At 38.4% G+C, this 18703-nt stretch overlaps 3 protein-coding genes across 3 annotated transcripts; 2 read left to right on the top strand and 1 right to left on the bottom strand.

Annotated features, from left to right (window-relative positions):
• Nucleotides 1–5773: 5773 nt before the first annotated feature.
• Nucleotides 5774–8426, bottom strand: LOC137738885 ((R)-mandelonitrile lyase-like). The gene is made up of 3 exons (XM_068478357.1): nucleotides 8318–8426; nucleotides 6084–7599; nucleotides 5774–5978 (listed from the first exon to the last, which is right to left on the bottom strand). The coding sequence occupies exons 1-3, from the start codon at nucleotides 8424–8426 to the stop codon at nucleotides 5924–5926; spliced, it is 1680 nt and encodes a 559-aa protein (XP_068334458.1). The 3' UTR covers nucleotides 5774–5923.
• A 389-nt stretch (nucleotides 8427–8815) lies between these two features.
• LOC137739949 (DNA-dependent metalloprotease WSS1-like) lies at nucleotides 8816–11947 on the top strand. The gene is made up of 5 exons (XM_068479704.1): nucleotides 8816–8944; nucleotides 9322–9481; nucleotides 9561–9756; nucleotides 11007–11462; nucleotides 11601–11947. The coding sequence occupies exons 2-5, from the start codon at nucleotides 9327–9329 to the stop codon at nucleotides 11781–11783; spliced, it is 990 nt and encodes a 329-aa protein (XP_068335805.1). The 5' UTR covers nucleotides 8816–8944; nucleotides 9322–9326; the 3' UTR covers nucleotides 11784–11947.
• A 4682-nt stretch (nucleotides 11948–16629) lies between these two features.
• LOC137739473 (mitogen-activated protein kinase kinase 5-like) lies at nucleotides 16630–18166 on the top strand. The gene has a single exon (XM_068479047.1). The coding sequence runs from the start codon at nucleotides 16926–16928 to the stop codon at nucleotides 17994–17996; it is 1071 nt and encodes a 356-aa protein (XP_068335148.1). The 5' UTR covers nucleotides 16630–16925; the 3' UTR covers nucleotides 17997–18166.
• Nucleotides 18167–18703: the final 537 nt, after the last annotated feature.

The raw sequence follows: 18703 nt of genomic DNA, 5'->3' as shown, positions 1-18703 counted from the left end.
TATTTTCAAGAGAAAAGTTTGGAATTCGACCATTCCTTTTCGATGCGCAGTGAGTAAAAAGCTTGACCATCTTTGAGGCAATTCACATTGTGTTCGTATAGGATGCATTTATATTAGGCCTCCAAGAACTAAGGGTAGAACATGGCTTGCTGTTGGAGCAACCGCTCACCGAGTCGCGGAGATATCGTATTTCTAAATAGTACCTCATTCCATTCACCACAAGGCGGCGCCCTCAATAGGCGGGTAGCAAATCATCTTGTATAATCAAAACATTATACATTAGGGAAAAAATGGATCCAATCAACATCAATTATTTATTTGGGAAAGCTCTAAGAAACTCGGGATTTCATTAAAGATGCAACAAAACTCTGTCGATTTTTTGGGACAATACATACAATGAGTTTATTGTAAGGATGTTATGATCTAATAATATAATGTTATGTATAAATTTTTTTTTTCTGCACGACATTATATTATTAGAATGAGACGTGATATGATAGTAAACATGCTTCATATAAGCTTTTGTCCCACTTTGTGCGATTATAATCTTCATCAATTATTATTGCCCTTATTTTAAAGGGTTTTTCTAAATCTTTGTCCTGAGTAAACACGATGATATATTAATTTAGAAGCTAGATACCTATAGTCTTGTAAAACGATTATGTATCTAAAGTTTTAGAAAGAAGGGAAATGAGAGCTAGAGAAGGGAGGTGAGGTTTGGGTCAGGATTAGAATCAAAGGAGGGGTTGGGAGGGCAGAGAGTTTAAGGTCATGGATCTTATGAAGCAGTGATGGGTGATATATGATCAGTTTGTTCGTATTTGATTTGATCTTTGAGACTAGGGTTTTAGAGAAAAAAAAAATGGAAGTAGAAATACTTGTTTACAAGAGATGGGATTTCGTCCTAGAAAGGCACAATAATTGAATTGAAAGAGAGAAGAATTTTTTTTTTCTTCAGAGAGACAATGAACGGACAAAAGGAAATGGCATAACGAAATGGGCAATCCGGCACAAAATGACATTTTTGTATTGGTCCTTACATGTCATTTCACAAGAGGGTAAAATTGACATAAAATTTATACTAAAATGTGGGTGGAAAAATAAGACAATAGGATGTGTTTATCAGCACTCTTAAAATAAGATAATAATAATTTTTCTTATTTGATTTTCCATATTTACCCTTTGATTTAGTCTCACATGCGTGTCACGTGACTTATTTTTAATTAATGAAAAAGACTATAGCTGCAAGTTTTGCTGAGTTAAAGGACAAATGGTCATGAATTTTTAATTGAAAGACCATTGCTCCAATTAGATTAAAATAAGAGATTATTACTACAATTTTCTCTATTTTAAAATGGGAAAATTAGAATCCCTTGCACTTTTCTAATACTCTTTAGATCAAACATTGGTTCTATTTTGAAATTTGATTAGGACGCCTAAACGATAGGCATGTCAGCATTTTTATATTTATTTAGATTACATGTCATTATTGTGTTTTTTTTTAAAATTTAAAATGTTAATTATTAAATTCCATATCCTTTTAGGCTGATATATTTCTGTACGTGGCCTTTTTTGTAGGAAACCGTATGGTTTGCTGGTAGTGTTTCCAGAATTCTTCTCCCACGTTTGAATTCTGTGATGGACTTATCCATTTCAATTAGTGGTTGTTTTCACTATTCTATATTGATATTATGTGAGATAATTAGGCGTATATATTCGGAGGCTTGAGGCTGGTACGTTCAAAAGGTTTTATCGAGATTCTCTACAACGTCTACCTTGCTATCTGTGGTACATTGTGATAAATACTTATAGCTCATTTATACTGATTGTGATATATTGTTGTTTAGATATAAATGTGCTTAAGAGCACTTCCAGTGTAGGAGCCCTTCCCCCTGGCTATTCACTATTTAATCCACCTCATGAACAGTAATTACCATTAATAAACAGTAATCACCTTTTGTATCTCTACCGTTGCACTTGAATAGCCCCGGTAATTGGTAATAAAATATTAGTATTTTATTTATTTATAAAATAATTTTATTTGCAATCCAATCCCAATTGGCAGCTCCTCTCTCGTCCCTCCCTCCCTCTGTCTCATTCACTTTCCCAAATCCAATCCCAATTCGTTTTCTCAAGAATACAAAGAGGAGATTTTCTCTGCAAATTTGTGTGAGCTTTGAGAGTATGAAGGCTATGGAGGAAGTTGTGGAGGAAAAAGAAGTTAAGCCTTTGACCGCCGAGCAATTGGAGCTGTACGAATCGCAGTTCGAGTCCGAGTCCAAATCCGACGACAGCGTAGACGAAGAAGAGGAGGACGCCAATGAGGACGACGACACGGATGAGGGCGAAGAGGACGATGATGACGAAGAAGATGACGACGACGTCAGCCCACGTCAGACAGCCCTCGGGCGCTCGGGCTGGCAGGAATCCACCGGCCTGGAGCTCGGGCCTGCTCAGGCTCGCTCGCCAGCCAACGCTGGACTTCCTCCCTCTGGCAATCAGGCACTGTTCCGCAGCCTGTCCCTCGAGCAGTTGCTCCCGCTGGAGCTGCTCTAATAGGGTTTCAGATAATTATTATAAAGTTAATGCCTTTTTGTAGTTTTGTTGATTTTAGTCTAGGTTCGAAAAGGGATTTGGATTGGTTATTTTGTTGTGGGATTGCTTAATGCTCATTTATATTGATAAGTTATAACACCAATGCACATTGAAGAAGTTGTGTTGAGTTTTTAAAGATTTGAAAGTTGCCCAACAAATGTTCGATGAAATGCCCCAATAAGCATTGGTGTTGCATGCATTTTGCTTGGGCATGTAAGGCGTATGAAAGTCATGTTTTACACCAATTTTTAACAACATAAACGAGAGAAAAATTAAGCAACTAATAACAATGGAGAGGACACTTCATTTTCTAAATTGTGCAACCAGGTTAGCTCAAGGTTCAATGGTTTGGTAGTTGGTTCATTTAACCTTACATTTGCTATGAATGGATGCGCATGTTATCTTTTGGAATGCGACATGGATGTGAGTGTATTGCACATGTCTGTGACGAAGGAGAACACATATTTTGTTGATATATTGGTGAGCTTAAAAGAATCAAATGAAATTGGCAATGCTAGTCAAGATATTCGTATTGCAGAACCATTTTTGGCTGAAGGTGTAATGCACACCGATGGGAAAGAGTTTTTGGGGAAATTTAAAACACCTAATGCTAAGATGTATTTATCGCATCCTTGGAAAAGCTATATTAGTCATGTTGGTCAGGATTATGAGGGTGGAACGGATGAGTTCAGGCTTAAACTATGCAAGCATGCTGTTGAGATGGGTTTTGAATTTGAGTATGTCGCAAATGAGCAAAAAGGATGACAGCTTCTTGCATTAAGAAAGATATTGAAGGTTGTTTGTGGCGTGTTCATGCATTTATATGCACTCCTAATGGCCATTTTATTATCCGAATATTAAATAATCAGCACACATACATCGGTCGCATTCGAGAACGTATAAGTGGGATGATGACCTCAAAGATTGTGTGTTCCATACTGGTTGAGCAAATTCGGTCCAATCCACACATTAAACCAATTCAGATAGTTGATGATTTCAAAAAGAATTATGTTTTGGATGTTTCCTATTACAATGCATGGTACGGAAAAGAGATGGCGATGACAATGGTTCATGGTGATGACGTTTTATCTCACCAAAAGTTAGGTTGGTATGTTAAAGAGATCTGCATTGAATAACGTTTTTCTAGATAAATATGAGTCGATGTAACATTAAGTAACGTACCAAACGATTAATATTTTATTTATATTATATCATGAACCAAACAATCAATATGAGTCGGTGTAACATTAAGTAACGTATCAAACTCCTGGTACATTACAAACACACACTATATAATGTTTTTCCTAGACAGATACATTTCAAAAATAAAAAAAACTTTACGTACCAAACACCTGGAATGATCTAATTTAATATTATATCATGAACCAAACGATCAATATGAGTCAGTGTAACATTAAGTAACGTACCAAACTCCTGGTACATTACAAACACATTGTATAACGTTTTTCCAGACAGATACGCTTCAAAAAAAAAAAAAAACCTTTACATACCAAACGCATGGAATGATCTAATTTAATAGTATTTCATGAACCAAACAATCAATATGGGTCATTGTAACATTAAGTAACATACCAAACTCCTGGTACATTACAAACACATACTGTATAACATTTTTCCAGATAGATACGTTTCAAAAATAAAAAAACTTTACGTACCAAATGCCTAGAATGATCTAATTTAATATTATTTTATGAACCAAACAATTAATATGAGTCAGTGTAAAGTTAAGTAACGTACCAAACTCCTGGTACATCACAAAGATATATTTATAACATTTTTTCAGACGGATGCTTTTCAAAAATAAAAATTTTACGTACCAAACTATCAATATATGTCAGCATAACATTAAATGACGTACCAAACTCTTGTTACATTACAAAGTTGCAGTCCAATAATGTACCAAACTAAAAATGTTAACTGGTACATTTGAGCCAACGCACAAACATAAATAACATGGCACAAAGTCAACTTATATTCACAGTAGAGCCAAAATTGCATTTTGGCGTGGGAAAATAAAATTATTAATATCCTTAAATTCAAATCCTTCTGATATTCAACAATCAGTATTCTTCTTAAATTAAAATTCACTAGAAAAATAACATTATTAATATTCTTAAATTCAAATCCTTCTAACATTCAACAATCAGTATTCTTCTCGGATTAAAACTCTGAGACATTAGTTAGCAAGAGTCGAGGAACCTTGCGTGCATTTTGGTGTGAAGAAAATGGATACGGGAAACATATATGTTAAAGGCCTTGGCAAATTATGTAATTTAGGTACATTACAATGGGTTAATTAAAATACACATGGTATCAAAATTGTAGAAAAATATTTAATCAAATTGTTAAAATGAACATATATTTAATTTAAGAAGTCTAAAATTGGGAGATCTATATCAAAACGTTCCTTTTAAATTTCTAACTCATAAAGTCACATCAACCAATTAATAAAGAAGCAGCAGTTTTTCCGTCCGCTGAAAAGAACTGTTACACCCACCACAAGTGACATGGACAGATTTATTCACGTCAAAGCAGAAGTAATTGTGTTATTCTTATGGAATGATAATTCTCAAATTATATCCGTTTATCGTGCGATCAGTTTCGATCAGTTTTTATCAAATACTATTTATATTTAATTTTAAATAAAAGTATTTAAAATAATTTATGACCGCATGATGTACAGTGAACAGACATGATTTGAAGATCCAGAGAGGATCCTCATTCATTCTTATGAAAGCTCTGATTTGTATCCTAAATATTTTTTACAAGAAATGTATTCTACCTTCCAACTATAACCTCTCGTTGGCTTCTTTAAAATATTTATAAACTATATATTAAAGTTCTCAATAATATTACAAAGGAATAAGGGACCAAGCAATAATTAGAAGCTTAATTCCTGCAAAAAATATTACACTTTAATAACAGCTTTCCTGCTAAAAAAAAAAACGAATACATCTAATAATTTGGTTTCATCACAAAAATAAAAAGCCCAATGGGACATTCTGGCCCAAATCCTCAAGCCCAACAGACTTCAAGTCTTCAAACACTGAGCTAACAGCAACTAATTAACTTTGTGAAATTTCAACTAATTAACTGATCATTTTCAAGCAAAAAATTTCGAAACAGAAACTGTACAATTTGCTCTTTCAATTCATAGTTTTATTACGAAAGAATGAACCAACATATCTGCAAAAACAAATTACACCGGAGCTGCTAAACAAAGTAAAACCACTGCAAAAACAAATGCCAACATATCTGCAGGACAGAAGACTGAGCAGCACTGAGTATGTCAAAAAGTGATAGATGATCAGTCGATCATCTTGTATTCCTTCCGGTCTTTCATTATCCTCAGCCCGACATATCTGCCAAAATTGGATCAAACAAAGTAGTCAGTTTTCAAGAACATTTCATTGTGCACAACTACAAATGCAATGACTTTGTTAGCAGTGCTTTGAGGATAAACTTACCTCCCAAGCATCATAAGGGTAGCCTGAGGATTTGTCCCAGGTGATATACCGAATGTTGATCCATCGACAACTCTGAGTGCATCAGTACCAATGACCCGGAAATCACCATCAACCACCTTTCCTATCATGCATCCCCCATGGTAGTGCCATATGGTGCTAACAGTGCGCCGGCAGAAATCTGCCATCAGCTCAAAGTTTGATTGGTCTACAGGCAATGCAGGTCCCACAAACCTAAAGTCTTTGTTCCCAAACCAGCCCTGGAACTTGAAATCCTCCATAGACCTGGTCTTGAGTATATCACCAATCTTGCGCGTCCCATTCACACACCTATGCACATCCACCTGGTTGCTGAAGTAGTTGAATCGAACAATTGGGTTCACGTTGACATCTGTTGAAGCCAACCTCAGAGAACCAGCTGAGGTTGGCCCAATGGTTTTCTCCATGAGGGTTGCCACAGTGAGGTAGAGGGGCGCAGATGGCGTCCGAATGAACACGGACCTTGCAGGAGATGCAAAAGGGATAACATTGGAGGCTGCTTCAATGTAGGTTCCTGATTCAGTAATTCCCACAACCTGTATCAGTGAGTGCTCCAGTGGGATTGGTGGCACAATTGAGATACCATTTCTCGGATTATCGTAGAGATACTGCCCAACATAAGAAAGATGATGAGCCACTGGAATCCCCCATGACGAAAGATACGGCCTTGGGCCAATACCACTCAGCAGAAGCAGCTGTGGACTTCCAATGGCACCAGCTGAGACAATTACCTCACCATGTTCACGTAACACAGCATGGTGATAGCTCCCGATGCTGTCACGAAAAACAACCCCCACTGCAGACTGCCTAGACGCTGGAGATGGCCTAGTTGAAGCCAACAGAATCCTCTCCACACTGGCATGAGTCACAACTTTGATGTTCAGTGGTTTTGCATAATTGAGAAGATCTGCAGCACTGTGTCTCCTTCCCAAAGTGTCAAATGTTGAACCACCAATCTTGGTCCCCACCACATGATCCAAATTGAACCCATTGTAGGGATCAACGCCAGCTTCCAATAACCCGTCTCGAACTGCCGATTGCCAAGTCCTCAGCTCTGGCCGAAACACAATTGCCCTTTCAACCCACTCGTACGACTCATTCACCATTCGGAGATCCCAATCGACACTGGTTTTCGCGTAGAAGTCCTGATCTGCACGGCTGTAGAAACCAGCATTTATGGCACTGCTGCCTCCAAGAATGCGGCCTCGGACATTTGCAACTCCTTCTTCAGATGTGAAGGCTTGAGTAGGCGAGTCAAAGGCGTTGACATCCATGAGTGCGGCCAAGAAACCTTCTTTGGTCATCAAGTTTCGATTTCCATAAGCAACCCCACCCCGTTCGAGCAAGAGCACTCGAAATCTAGATGATAATGTCGCAGCCAAGGGGCACCCAGCAGTGCCACCTCCTACAATAATGTAGTCGTAATAATCTTCTGTTGGAAAATCGGTGGCGTTGACAACAAATTTGAGGTAACTTGGCTCTGCAAAAAGAACACAGAAGAATCAGACACTGTCAGGTTCATAGAGGCATCAAAGCAAACGTATACGGTACAGAAATCGCCCTCTGTTTCGTTACCAAGAAAACTCATAGCAAAAACACGAAATTTCAGTAACTTGGCTTTGTGAACAACAGAGAAGAAATTATCCTCTGTTTGGTAACCCAGAAAACTCACAGGGAAAAAAAAAAAAAAGTCCAAGAAATGAAGGCATGCGACATGGAAATGAAACTTATAGCTATCTACAAAAAAACAGAGGAGAAATTAACCCTTTTTGATTGCCCAGAAAAAATAAAGCAAAAATACGAAATAAAATTAACTTTCTTGAATGTGGTCACTGGATTAGAGGGTTAAGCTTTCTTGCATTTTTATTCAGATACCAAACAGAACCCAATTGAGAACGGGTTTCAGAAACATCAAAAACCCATAAAACCCAGAGAGAAAGAAAAGAAAATCCATATGTGGGCCTAAATCTTTAACCTCAAGAAAGGCTCAGAGTTTCGTTAGATTCACTAAATCAGAATAGAGAAGCTCAATCCACCGTTTGGTTTCCAAGAAAAATCAGAAGAAAAATGAAAACTTTGCAGCATTTCAACCACGATTGCATTCCCCATCCCAATTTCTTGCATGCATTCAGAAATTTACGCCAAAAAACGAAGGGATTCTTACGAATCGAAAGAAAAAAAGAGAGAATTTCAGTTACCCTGATGAGAGCGGTGCGAGCTGCGCGTCCGGGCGTCGGCGACAATGGCGTTGAGAAACACGAAGAAGAACGCCAAGTGTCGAAGGTAGAACGAAATGGACCTCGGCATTGTTTGGATTTTCCCAGCGTTTCTTGGAGGAGAGAGAATTTTCCCGGTGTTTCTTGGAGGAGAGAGAGAGGGAGGAAAGGAGCTAGAGAGAGAAGGACTGTTTCTCTGCAGAAGTAGTAGGGAGGGAGGAAGAGAGTGCCTTCTTGGTTAAACATTCAGACGGATGATCGTTATTTAGCGGCAAAGAGCGTTAATCCCCTGCGCCCGTGAGCAAGAGAAGTCCATCTGAATAACCAGATCACCAGACGTTCCATTTATGAGGATCCCACTTCTCAAGAAATCGACGGGTAAAATAGTAATTTCGTATTATGGGTGGGGTCGACGGAATAACTGCCTAATTGGATCTCTGCCGTTAAACACGAAAATGTTGTCATAGTTGCAATTCAACAGATTCTGAGAACCGAAACGACGGCGTATAAAAGCAAAAACAAGTCATCGCACTTTCACTCATTGGCCGATAGACTCATCAGATAAGAGGCCTCTCATAGCGATCTAAACACCCAGCGCAGGAATTTCAGGTAATCTTATTATTTTTATTTGGTTAATAAATTCATGCAATTTTCTTAGTTTTGAAGTTTAGCTGATCAATTGCACCTGCAAAGGATTTGAACTTTGAATAACAAATTTAGGGTTTATATGTTTTAGGGGAAAATTTATGAACTTTGAGTAAATTTTGATTTGTTATGTTAATTAGCAGTGTGAAATAAACAATCCAAGGGCGGGAAATAAACAAGGGTATGCGAAAATCACTTCCCTAATTGAAAAATGATGAAGCTTTATCCTTCGTATGATTTCGGTTTCATTTTTTTAAAGAAGATTGTGTGTGAATTCTGATGTGTGTTATTGTGAAGAGAAGATTGAGTGGTTGTTTTTGTTACTATTTTCTGGTTTTCAGTCCAGATGGATCTTAATGATCTCAATAAGGTGTGGGAAATCAAACCACTAAAGAAAATTGGGGAAGAGGATGCAAGGGAAATACTTGAGAAGGTAGCGAAACAAGTGCAGCCGATAATGCGCAAACGTCAATGGAAAGTCAAAGTGCTTTCGGAATTCTGGTAGTGTATGTTTGTTCTTCTCTATTATGTGTGTTGTGTTGTATATTTACCGCTGTCGGTCTGCAACTTTGAAATGCAGTCCTGCCAATCCTGCTCTTCAGGGGCTCAATGTAGGAGGAGGTGTTGAAATTAAGCTCAGACTGCGGAGGCCGAACAGTGATTGGGTTTTCTACCCGTATGAACAGATCCTTGATACAATGCTGCATGAGCTCTGCCACAACGAACATGGTCCTCACAATGCTGACTTTTACAGACTTTTGGATGAGATCAGAAGGGTAATTATCTTAATCCCCCTTTCATGGTGTTTTTCATTGTTTTCTTGTTTTCTTCTAATGTTTTGCTTATGAAAACTAATGGCCCTTGTAAGAGTATCTTCCTTTGAGAACCTTCTGTCGTGTGCAGTACTACTTCTATGCCGTTAGATTGTTAAGAACTGCCTTGAATATGGTTTATATATAAATGCAAAGCTTACATCTGACTGAAAGTAGCTTCCTGTTTTATTTGAAAGCCGTCCTAGCTGATAGAATTCTTTAATTTTCGATGTAAGATACAGATATAGAATTGTCTTATTCAGTTTTCACTTGTATAAGAAAGGTCATCTTAATCTTAAGGATTAGATGCAGTGTTAAGAAATTCTTAATCACTATTGTGACTACCTATGAGCACATTTCTGTCTAGAATTCTTTCCTAAATTACTGCAACTCAAAAACAACCACTTTTCGGAATGTCCTATGAAGCCTTGTTGAATGGTCATACTACTTATGCATGTATACAATCACGGGACCTACATACCTGCAGTGCATTTGTATATCAATGCGCGTGCTTCTTGTATAATATAAGGGAAGTCTGGAATATCTTCACTTGAATAAGAATATGCATTTTCATATACTTGACGGTATCTGACTACATTGTCTTGGACAATTGTGGGTTCTTCTATTGGTCTGATCATATTTGAGGATCTGGGTCTGGAATCGTTTATAGAACTCTGTTTCATCACAGTCCATATTTCTGAAATATCATGCATAACCTGTTCCTAGATGGCCTTAATTATTTAAGCTTTAAAAAGCACAAGAAAGCTATTAAATAATATGATCCAATATTGTTTCCCCCTCTAATTTCATTTGTGTTTCATTCTTTAGTTTATTAATTATCATTGTCCTTACCCTCTGTTCTGATCATATGGGGTGACCCACATGAATTCTTGTCTTCCGTCATTTTAAAAAACGTCCAGGTATCTCCTTATAAATATAATATTTAGGTTTAATTATAAGCTCTAAAAGGCTTATGCAAAGCGTTTCAAGATTTTGCGTGATGATTTGTTGCAGATTTATCCCTGGACAAAAAGTTCCCATCAAGTCCTAATACTTTTAAAGGTTTATTTGTTATTGTCTACCTTGTAATTTCTGTTGTTGCTCTGAATTGAAACTTTTTGTAACATGTTGTTTCATAACGTATTGTCTACCTTGTAATTTCTATACTTTATGGACGGTGGTCTATCACTAATTTGGTCCCTGGTTTTCTGCAGGAATGTGAGGAACTGATAGCTAAGGGGATTACGGGCACCGGGCAAGGATTTGATCTTCCTGGAAGACGTTTGGGTGGTTTCTCCCGTCAAGCCCCTCTGTCATCTATTCGCCAGACTGCCTTGGCTGCTGCTGAAACCAGAGCACGCCGTGGAGCGTTGTTACCATCAGGGCCTAAGCGTTTAGGTGGCGATAGCAACATTAAGGCGGCTTTGAGCCCAGTACAAGCTGCTGCTATGGCTGCAGAAAGGAGACTGCATGATGATTTATGGTGTGGGTCCAAGTCTTCGGAGGGTGACATTGAAGTACAGGGGAACGTTGGAACTTCTCAAAGGCCAGAACCGTTCACATTTACTGATGGCGTCTCTACCCAGACTAATTTTAAACCGAAGCCAGGTCAGGAAGAAATGGGTGATCAAGCAAAGTGGAAATGCAGTATGTGCACTTTATTAAATAAGGTAATATTATTCTATGCATAGTTTTGTCAGAAATTTGAATACAAAACACCTTCTGTGTGTGTGCGTGCGTGCGTGAGTGCATGCTGTAGAGAATACGCGATCATCAACGTGCATTCTAATGCTTTGAAGTTGTTTCAGCCATTGACATTGAGATGTACAGCCTGCGGGACGCTAAAAGAGGACCTGAAGTATAAGGTTTGGTCTTGCAAATTTTGTACCCTAGACAACAAAGTCGAGCTAGATAGATGCTTAGCTTGCGGAGAATGGAGATACTCGTCCGGCCCTCCTGTCCCTACCCGTGGACCTTACGTTGGTACATGAGAAAGAGTGGATTCTGATCAGCTGGGGACTCTCGACGAGTTATACAGAATGATCTTATGTACACACTTCAACAACTACACATGACATGAATATGTTTATTATAGTGATCTAATTTGATATGTACAGATTGTGTTTGAGTTATATAATATTAATCCTTCAAGGAGTGTTTGTGAATGTGTTGGACGGAAAAATGGTTGGTTATTCCGCCGGAAAATTGTTTCTCAGTTCGGTGGCCCTGGAATGATAGTTGGTTATGCCGTTTATAACAGTAGTATCTTGTTTTCAGTAAGCATCGGGAAAGGATTTACATTCCTTGCTTTTCACGTAACTGATCAGAAATGGCATTCCGTGCTGTACCTGATTATCGCAGGGGACTTTATCCTAGCCGCGGGCGGGCTGTGGTCGAAGGCGGTCTTAGCTATTGTCCATCTGGGATGTGAAGAGACGGTTATCGAATTTTCCTTCGACTGCAGTCTGCAGTAACTATACTATATGCTCGCCGGAGATGTTAGAGGAGCATGGACGTGGTTCTGAGTATTTAGTTCATTTGGGGAACTAGGAATTTTATCTGGCCCGGAGTTCCGATGTGATTGTACGCCAATCTCTGTTGATCAAGACGTTCAGAATTTTATCTTCCCTTCCCTTCCCTGTTCATCTATATCTATGAGCTCGTACCAAAATTCTCGAGGCCACACACCCACCACCGCCACCGCCACCACTCTTTTCCATGGAAAAACACTTCAGCAAGTCATCTCTCTAAGCTCGAGTGCTATATTTAACAGATGCCAAATTACTCGAATCGAGATGGGCTCAAGCAATGGGAATGAGGCAAAACGAAGGTGGAAATGCATGGATTCAACTTTTGGTTCACCAAGACTTTTTGTCATTTCAAAATCTTCTGAAATGTTTTCTTTTTACGTGTATAGAGACTTACTTGCTAGAGAGACTATCGTTTTAAACCACATGATGTGGTTGTTAACGGTTGGTTTTCTCTTTTAAATGATATTTTTACTTTAAATTACATTAAGACGATGAAGAAAGTTGAGGTATACCATAAAACCAATTGATAATATGAGGAGTAGTCTAACATCTTATGTCCTTACATTCTCACATGCCCTCTCATATGTAGCGAATTTTTAAGCTTAACACGTGGATAAAACAAACGGAATGATGTGTTAGTCGTTGAGCTTTACACGAATGACAACCTGCTCTAATACCATAAAGAAAATGAGATTCCATCATAACACCAATTAGCAGTAAGCGAATAGCCATATTACAATAGGAACATGTAAGGTTCATCCTCCAATTAATATGAAATTTATTCTCAATAGACGAGTGAAATTTTTTAAACATAACACGCAATGGATTGACAAAGACTACCTTAATCACTAGGACAATCAATTTGATTTTGTTTTTATGAGATTCAAAATCATGAAATCGTATATTGCATTAAACTATTATATTCACTCGTATACATACTTGGTCAACTTAATGTGTAACTGTGGTGATTTTTTTACGCTACTTTACTTTTCATTTTTTTTCAAATTTATTGGTTCTGATTTTATTGTCTTGAGGGTAACGGACATTAGTTTGGAGAGGAACTCAATGTTTTGTTTTTGGTAAAGAAAGGAACTCAACGTTTGATTGGTACAAAAATGTCAAAATTTCATCTTCTACAAATAGACCAACCCAATGTATACGATAGCATGCATTTCATGTCCACATACAGAAACAAATGTACCAATCCAAGCCATGTACTATTCTAATTTCCGTCTTTCGGTTTGAAAATTTTTCTTTGGTGTGACACGAAAACGTCATGTTATCAGTATCATTTTTTAACACATATTTATTAGTATTATCGTTTAGTATGACTGTCTTACTGTTATATTATGTTACTTAACTGCGTTTTATAATATGGTTAAACAACATGAATCGACATTGTTAGTTCGACAACATATCAGCTATATCATTCACTCATAATATAACACTTAATTAGAAACATCAGATGATATTACGGTCTTCACGTTCAATAATTTTTTCTTTTGTCGACTACATAATATTATTATTATCAAGTGCTACTTAACCTATCCTTATGCATATCTTCTTTTTCCATTAATATAATCTAAATTGGGTTTAGACTTGGGATTACCATTAGGATTTGCCTCTAATTAAAAAGATTAGAATAATAGCCACCAACCATGTGAAAAACACACAATTATATACAGCTGTGCTGGAGGCTGGAGGGCTTCTATTTTCTCTTGGCTTGCTTGACGGGTTTGTTTTGTACAACCAACAGAAACATCAAACAAGAAGATGCTAGGAAATGCAGAAGCTCTGATCTTTCAATGGAACGAAAGCGCCCAGCAAACTACCAAGAAACACCCAAAAATAATGGTAGGCAGGGCGCAAGGGCTGACTTGATGGAACTCAAAGGCAAAAGGTGGGGCTTTAAGTTGGAGAAAGCGAAGAAAAATCTGACAAACCCAAAAAAAAAAAAAAAAAAAAAAAAAAAAAAAAAAAAAAAAAGTCCACTGCTTTTGTCACATACGGACACAAACTTACACGTATAATTGTCAAATGACTGTCTTGTTCCCTACTTCTCCAAACCATACATACATCTTTTCTTTACCAACACATTGGTGGGATTTTTCCGTTGTAATTCGAAGTATTCTATGTTCTACAATTTTTTTGCGTGTTTCAATAAACTTGATGTGAAAGAGAGAAGCAAACCTTGACTTATGTTTCAGGTCACAAGAACATCTCCGATAGAAGAGTTAAATTTGAGAACATAAAACGACGTTTGAGCTCTCAATTTGCACTTCATAAAATGGAGAGGTCAAGAGTTGTTTTAGCAACTTCGGTCATATGCTCTATTTACAATTCCTTTTTTGCTTTGGAAGGATGCTTATTTAGTTGAATCTGATCTACTCAGTAGTCACAAAAAATGTACAAAAAATAATTTATATTATGAATTTATGATGTACGAAATTAGATTCGCATGGACCCGGCCAATATCATAATTGGGCGGGGCTTTTATACAGGCTTACAAATATACATAACCAATGACGAAATATTGTAAGAAAAAAATTATTAAATAATGATTATGCATAATCCTTAATTATTAGCGTAAGTAAAGATTCTGATTAGTATCTGTCGACTAGGCATTACTAGTTTCATTCCGACCAATGATGCTGCAGCACCAATAAACTGGGCCCCACGTAATCGCATGTGGGCCCATTTATATCGGTATGGGCCCCCACCCACTCAAAAGAACGAACCGGTTCCGAACTCGAAACCAAATTAACCTTGCTTTGACCGCTGGCGGGTAACCCAAAGACAATGACAACCTTTTTATTTAATTTTAATTTTTTTCCCTCCTCTACTCTCTGTTCCCGAGTTCATGTGAACTCACGAACCAACTTGCAGAATTGCGCTGTTACGTGTTGTACGCTGCCAGGGCCAAAGGGTAACAGTGTAAGGCAATAAGAAGGGGCCTCAACGCACCCGATTATGCTGTCTAAATCATTTTTCTTAGTATTTTCAGAGAAAATCACCCGTGGACCATTTAAGAGCATCTCTAACAAAAATATGAAAAAATGAATGTCAAATGTTACTTTGATGACTGATGTGGTAATATTAGTTTTTCTCCTTCTCCGGCCCATATGTTTTTCTATTGTAAATGTATGACCCATTTTCAAAAAATATTAATTAAAATAATTTTTAAAATTTATAATGGGTGAATTAATAAGACCTACACCATAAAATAATTAAAAGTTTATTGACAGCATTTTTGGACCCTTTTTCTACTTTCACATTTAATTGCGTTGCATTCCACTTAAAATTAAACATATACTTTAAAGATAAATTTTATTATTATTATTATTATTTTTTAACAAGCGATTTGTAATGACATAAAATAAAGGCTTAAATGTTACAATGGTTCATGTGTTTTTGTCATTGAGTCAATTTAGTCCCCGTGTTTTCAATTTGGCCAATTTGGTCTTTGTGTTTATCTTCGTTAGCCAATTAAGGACATTTCTATCTAATTTATGTAGAAAATTATTATAAACTTATTTATAAAATTATTTAATTCATTTAAAATATTTACAAATGAAATAAAATTAAAAATTAAAAGAAAAATTATTCTCCTCCCAACTCCTCGACCGCCTTCCTAACATTACCCCTTCTCTTTTCTATGTCACAACCTTAATCATTTTTCGGATTAAAATTTTTATCTCTTATATGTTTTATTTCTCATTGATTTGCATTTGTATGTAAAGAGAAAAAAATAATTATATCTCATATAGTTTTTCTTATGAACTTTTTAAAAGTGAATTTTTTTTTTTTTTATCAAACGATAAATTTTGTTAGATTAGATGTTAGATTAGCCACCAATGTGATTTGAACCCATGCCGTCATACAATTATTTAACACATTTCTACCGCTGTGGTAAATGGCCAATTGCTTTTAAAAGAGATTGAACGAAATGTCATTAATTGCCTAAAAGAGACAAACAAGAGGACTAAATCAGCTAAATCGAAAACACGGAGACTAAATTGATCATATAACTATAACAGGTGGACTATTTTGATATTTAAGCCTAAAATAATAATAAAATTACAAAACCCAAAAATATTCGACGGTCCCACCACCACAGACACCTGCAATATCTGATTGGTCCTTGTCTCCCACTCTCTCCATCAGCGCGTGGGCCTTAATTCTCGATTCCCTCTTTCTCTGGGCCTCTTTGCTTTTTAATTTACATGTTTTTAATTTATTTTAATTATTGAGAAGAGAAAGCTCCGGTTTGTTCCTTCCTTTTTCATTTTCTCGCTGTTTCCTCCTCTCTTCCTCGCACAAAGAAGTCTCCGATTCTCGGAACAAAAAATCAAATAAAATATTTATAAAATTAAAAAAAAGGAGAAAAACGACATCAATCAATCACTCAACTAATCAACGAAACAAACGATGACTCGTGATCCTCACGACCTCCATCATCGTCGTCCTCCTCATTAACCCAAAAGCCCCTCCCTCCCTCCCTCCAATTCATCGGACCCCCAAAGAAATCGCGATTTCGACTCCGAGCTCGGAAACTGCATCGTTTCAAACAAGTAGTACAGTCGTTGCTGTCGTCATCCGATCATGAGGCCGATTCAGCCGCCGTCCGGAACGAACCCAGCAGTGGTGGCCCCACCACCGAGGCGGGACAACCAGAGACGACGCCGTCACGACCTAACTCTACCGCTACCTCAGCGGGACACCTCGCTTGCAGTACCGCTCCCTCTCCCTCCGCCCGGTCCGAGCTCGGCCCAGTCGTCCTCGGCCCACAGCGCGGCCCAGCAGCTCATCAACTTCTCCGAGCTCGAGCGCTCTAACCGCATCGGGAGCGGAACCGGAGGCACCGTCTACAAGGCCATACACCGCCCGACGGGCCGGGTCTACGCGCTCAAGGTGATTTACGGCAACCACGATGACGCCGTGCGCCGCCAGATCTGCCGCGAGATCGAAATACTCCGCGACGTCGATAACCCCAACGTCGTCAAGTGCCACGACATGTTCGACCACAACGGCGAGATCCAGGTCCTGCTCGAGTACATGGACGGCGGGTCGCTGGAGGGCCAGCACATCAGGAACGAGAAGGCCCTCTCGGATTTGGCCAGGCAAATCCTCAGCGGCCTCGCCTATCTCCACCGGCGGAAGATCGTCCACCGCGATATCAAACCCTCGAATCTTTTGATCAACGCGAGGAACCAAGTCAAGATCGCCGATTTCGGAGTGAGTCGGATTCTGGCTCAGACCATGGACCCCTGCAATTCTTCCGTCGGGACCATCGCATACATGAGTCCGGAGAGGATCAACACCGATCTCAATCACGGCCAGTACGACGGCTACGCCGGCGATATATGGAGCCTTGGGGTCAGCATATTGGAATTTTACATGGGTCGGTTTCCGTTCTCGGTGGCGCGAGGAGGCGATTGGGCTAGCTTAATGTGGGCTATTTGTATGTCTCATCCGCCTGAAGCTCCGCACAGTGCTTCTAGAGAGTTCAGGAATTTCATTGCTTGTTGCTTGCAGAGAGAGCCGTCTAAGAGATTGTCGGCGGCGCAGTTGTTGCAGCACCCTTTTATCTCCGGCAGTGGCGGTGGCCAGCCCCAGCAACCCCATCAGAATCTTCACCATCTGCTGCCTCCACCGAGGCCTCTTTCTTCTTAGCTCAAATAGTGTACTTTCTTCTACCTTTGGTTTCGCTGCCCAATTACTGTCGGCCGTTGGTTTCTTTCTTTCTTTCCTTTTTTATGATAATCATAATGATCATATGATGATTTTGTGTTTTTGCTGTTCGATTTGGAGAAATTGGGGAAATGGGTTGCCTTTGTTTTCTAGTTTTACCTCCTAATTGACTTTAATTTTTGAGTAATTAGACCCCTTTTAGTTATTATGTGATTGATTTGTGTGTAATTATGTCTCATTGGGCATTGGATTTTGGCTTCTGCAAATGTTTTTCCATTTTTGGCTAAACTTTTTTGTTGGGTTTTCCTGGGGAAAATCAAATGTTTGTTTTTTTGATAGAGGAAAGCGTTAATCTTTTAGGGTTGGATTAAATTTTGCCCTAGGTAGTTCATATCCGTGCACACAGATCCATATCATCAGTCTCATAGAGGAGAGTTTACATGGAACTGGGAAGCTGCAGCTTTTACCTTTTCTTTTACATCTCCTTCTCTCTTTCTGTCTGGATGGGTTTGTGTGTGTGATCAGGGAGAAGAACTTTTATGCAACAAGGACACCAAGGCGGTGCCCCGAATCAGTCACGCGATGCCATTTGGTAGAAAGTTAAAACTTATGGCATCGCGTGATAGATTTGGGGTATCGTCACCCGGTTGCATGTAAGTTTGAGTGGGTTGCATTTTCCTGAACTGTTA

This window comes from Pyrus communis, chromosome 7 (assembly GCF_963583255.1).
Source record: "Pyrus communis chromosome 7, drPyrComm1.1, whole genome shotgun sequence".
In the NCBI taxonomy this organism is placed as follows: Eukaryota; Viridiplantae; Streptophyta; class Magnoliopsida; order Rosales; family Rosaceae; genus Pyrus; species Pyrus communis.
The sequence above is the reverse complement of the archived record's forward strand: the minus strand, read 5'-3'. Positions and strand labels throughout refer to the sequence as shown.

Excerpts from the sequence above, each read along its gene's own strand:
- LOC137738885 (XM_068478357.1), bottom strand. The coding sequence starts at position 8,426 with ATGCCGAGGTCCATTTCGTTCTACCTTCGACACTTGGCGTTCTTCTTC. Across the intron at positions 7,600-8,317 it reads CTCGCACCGCTCTCATCAGG|AGCCAAGTTACCTCAAATTT; the intron begins GTAACTGAAATT and ends TTCTTTTTGCAG. Across the intron at positions 5,979-6,083 it reads ACCCTTATGATGCTTGGGAG|ATATGTCGGGCTGAGGATAA; the intron begins GTAAGTTTATCC and ends CAATTTTGGCAG.
- LOC137739949 (XM_068479704.1), top strand. The coding sequence starts at position 9,327 with ATGGATCTTAATGATCTCAATAAGGTGTGGGAAATCAAACCACTAAAG. Across the intron at positions 9,757-11,006 it reads TTTTGGATGAGATCAGAAGG|GAATGTGAGGAACTGATAGC; the intron begins GTAATTATCTTA and ends GGTTTTCTGCAG. Across the intron at positions 11,463-11,600 it reads TGTGCACTTTATTAAATAAG|CCATTGACATTGAGATGTAC; the intron begins GTAATATTATTC and ends AAGTTGTTTCAG.
- LOC137739473 (XM_068479047.1), top strand. The coding sequence starts at position 16,926 with ATGAGGCCGATTCAGCCGCCGTCCGGAACGAACCCAGCAGTGGTGGCC.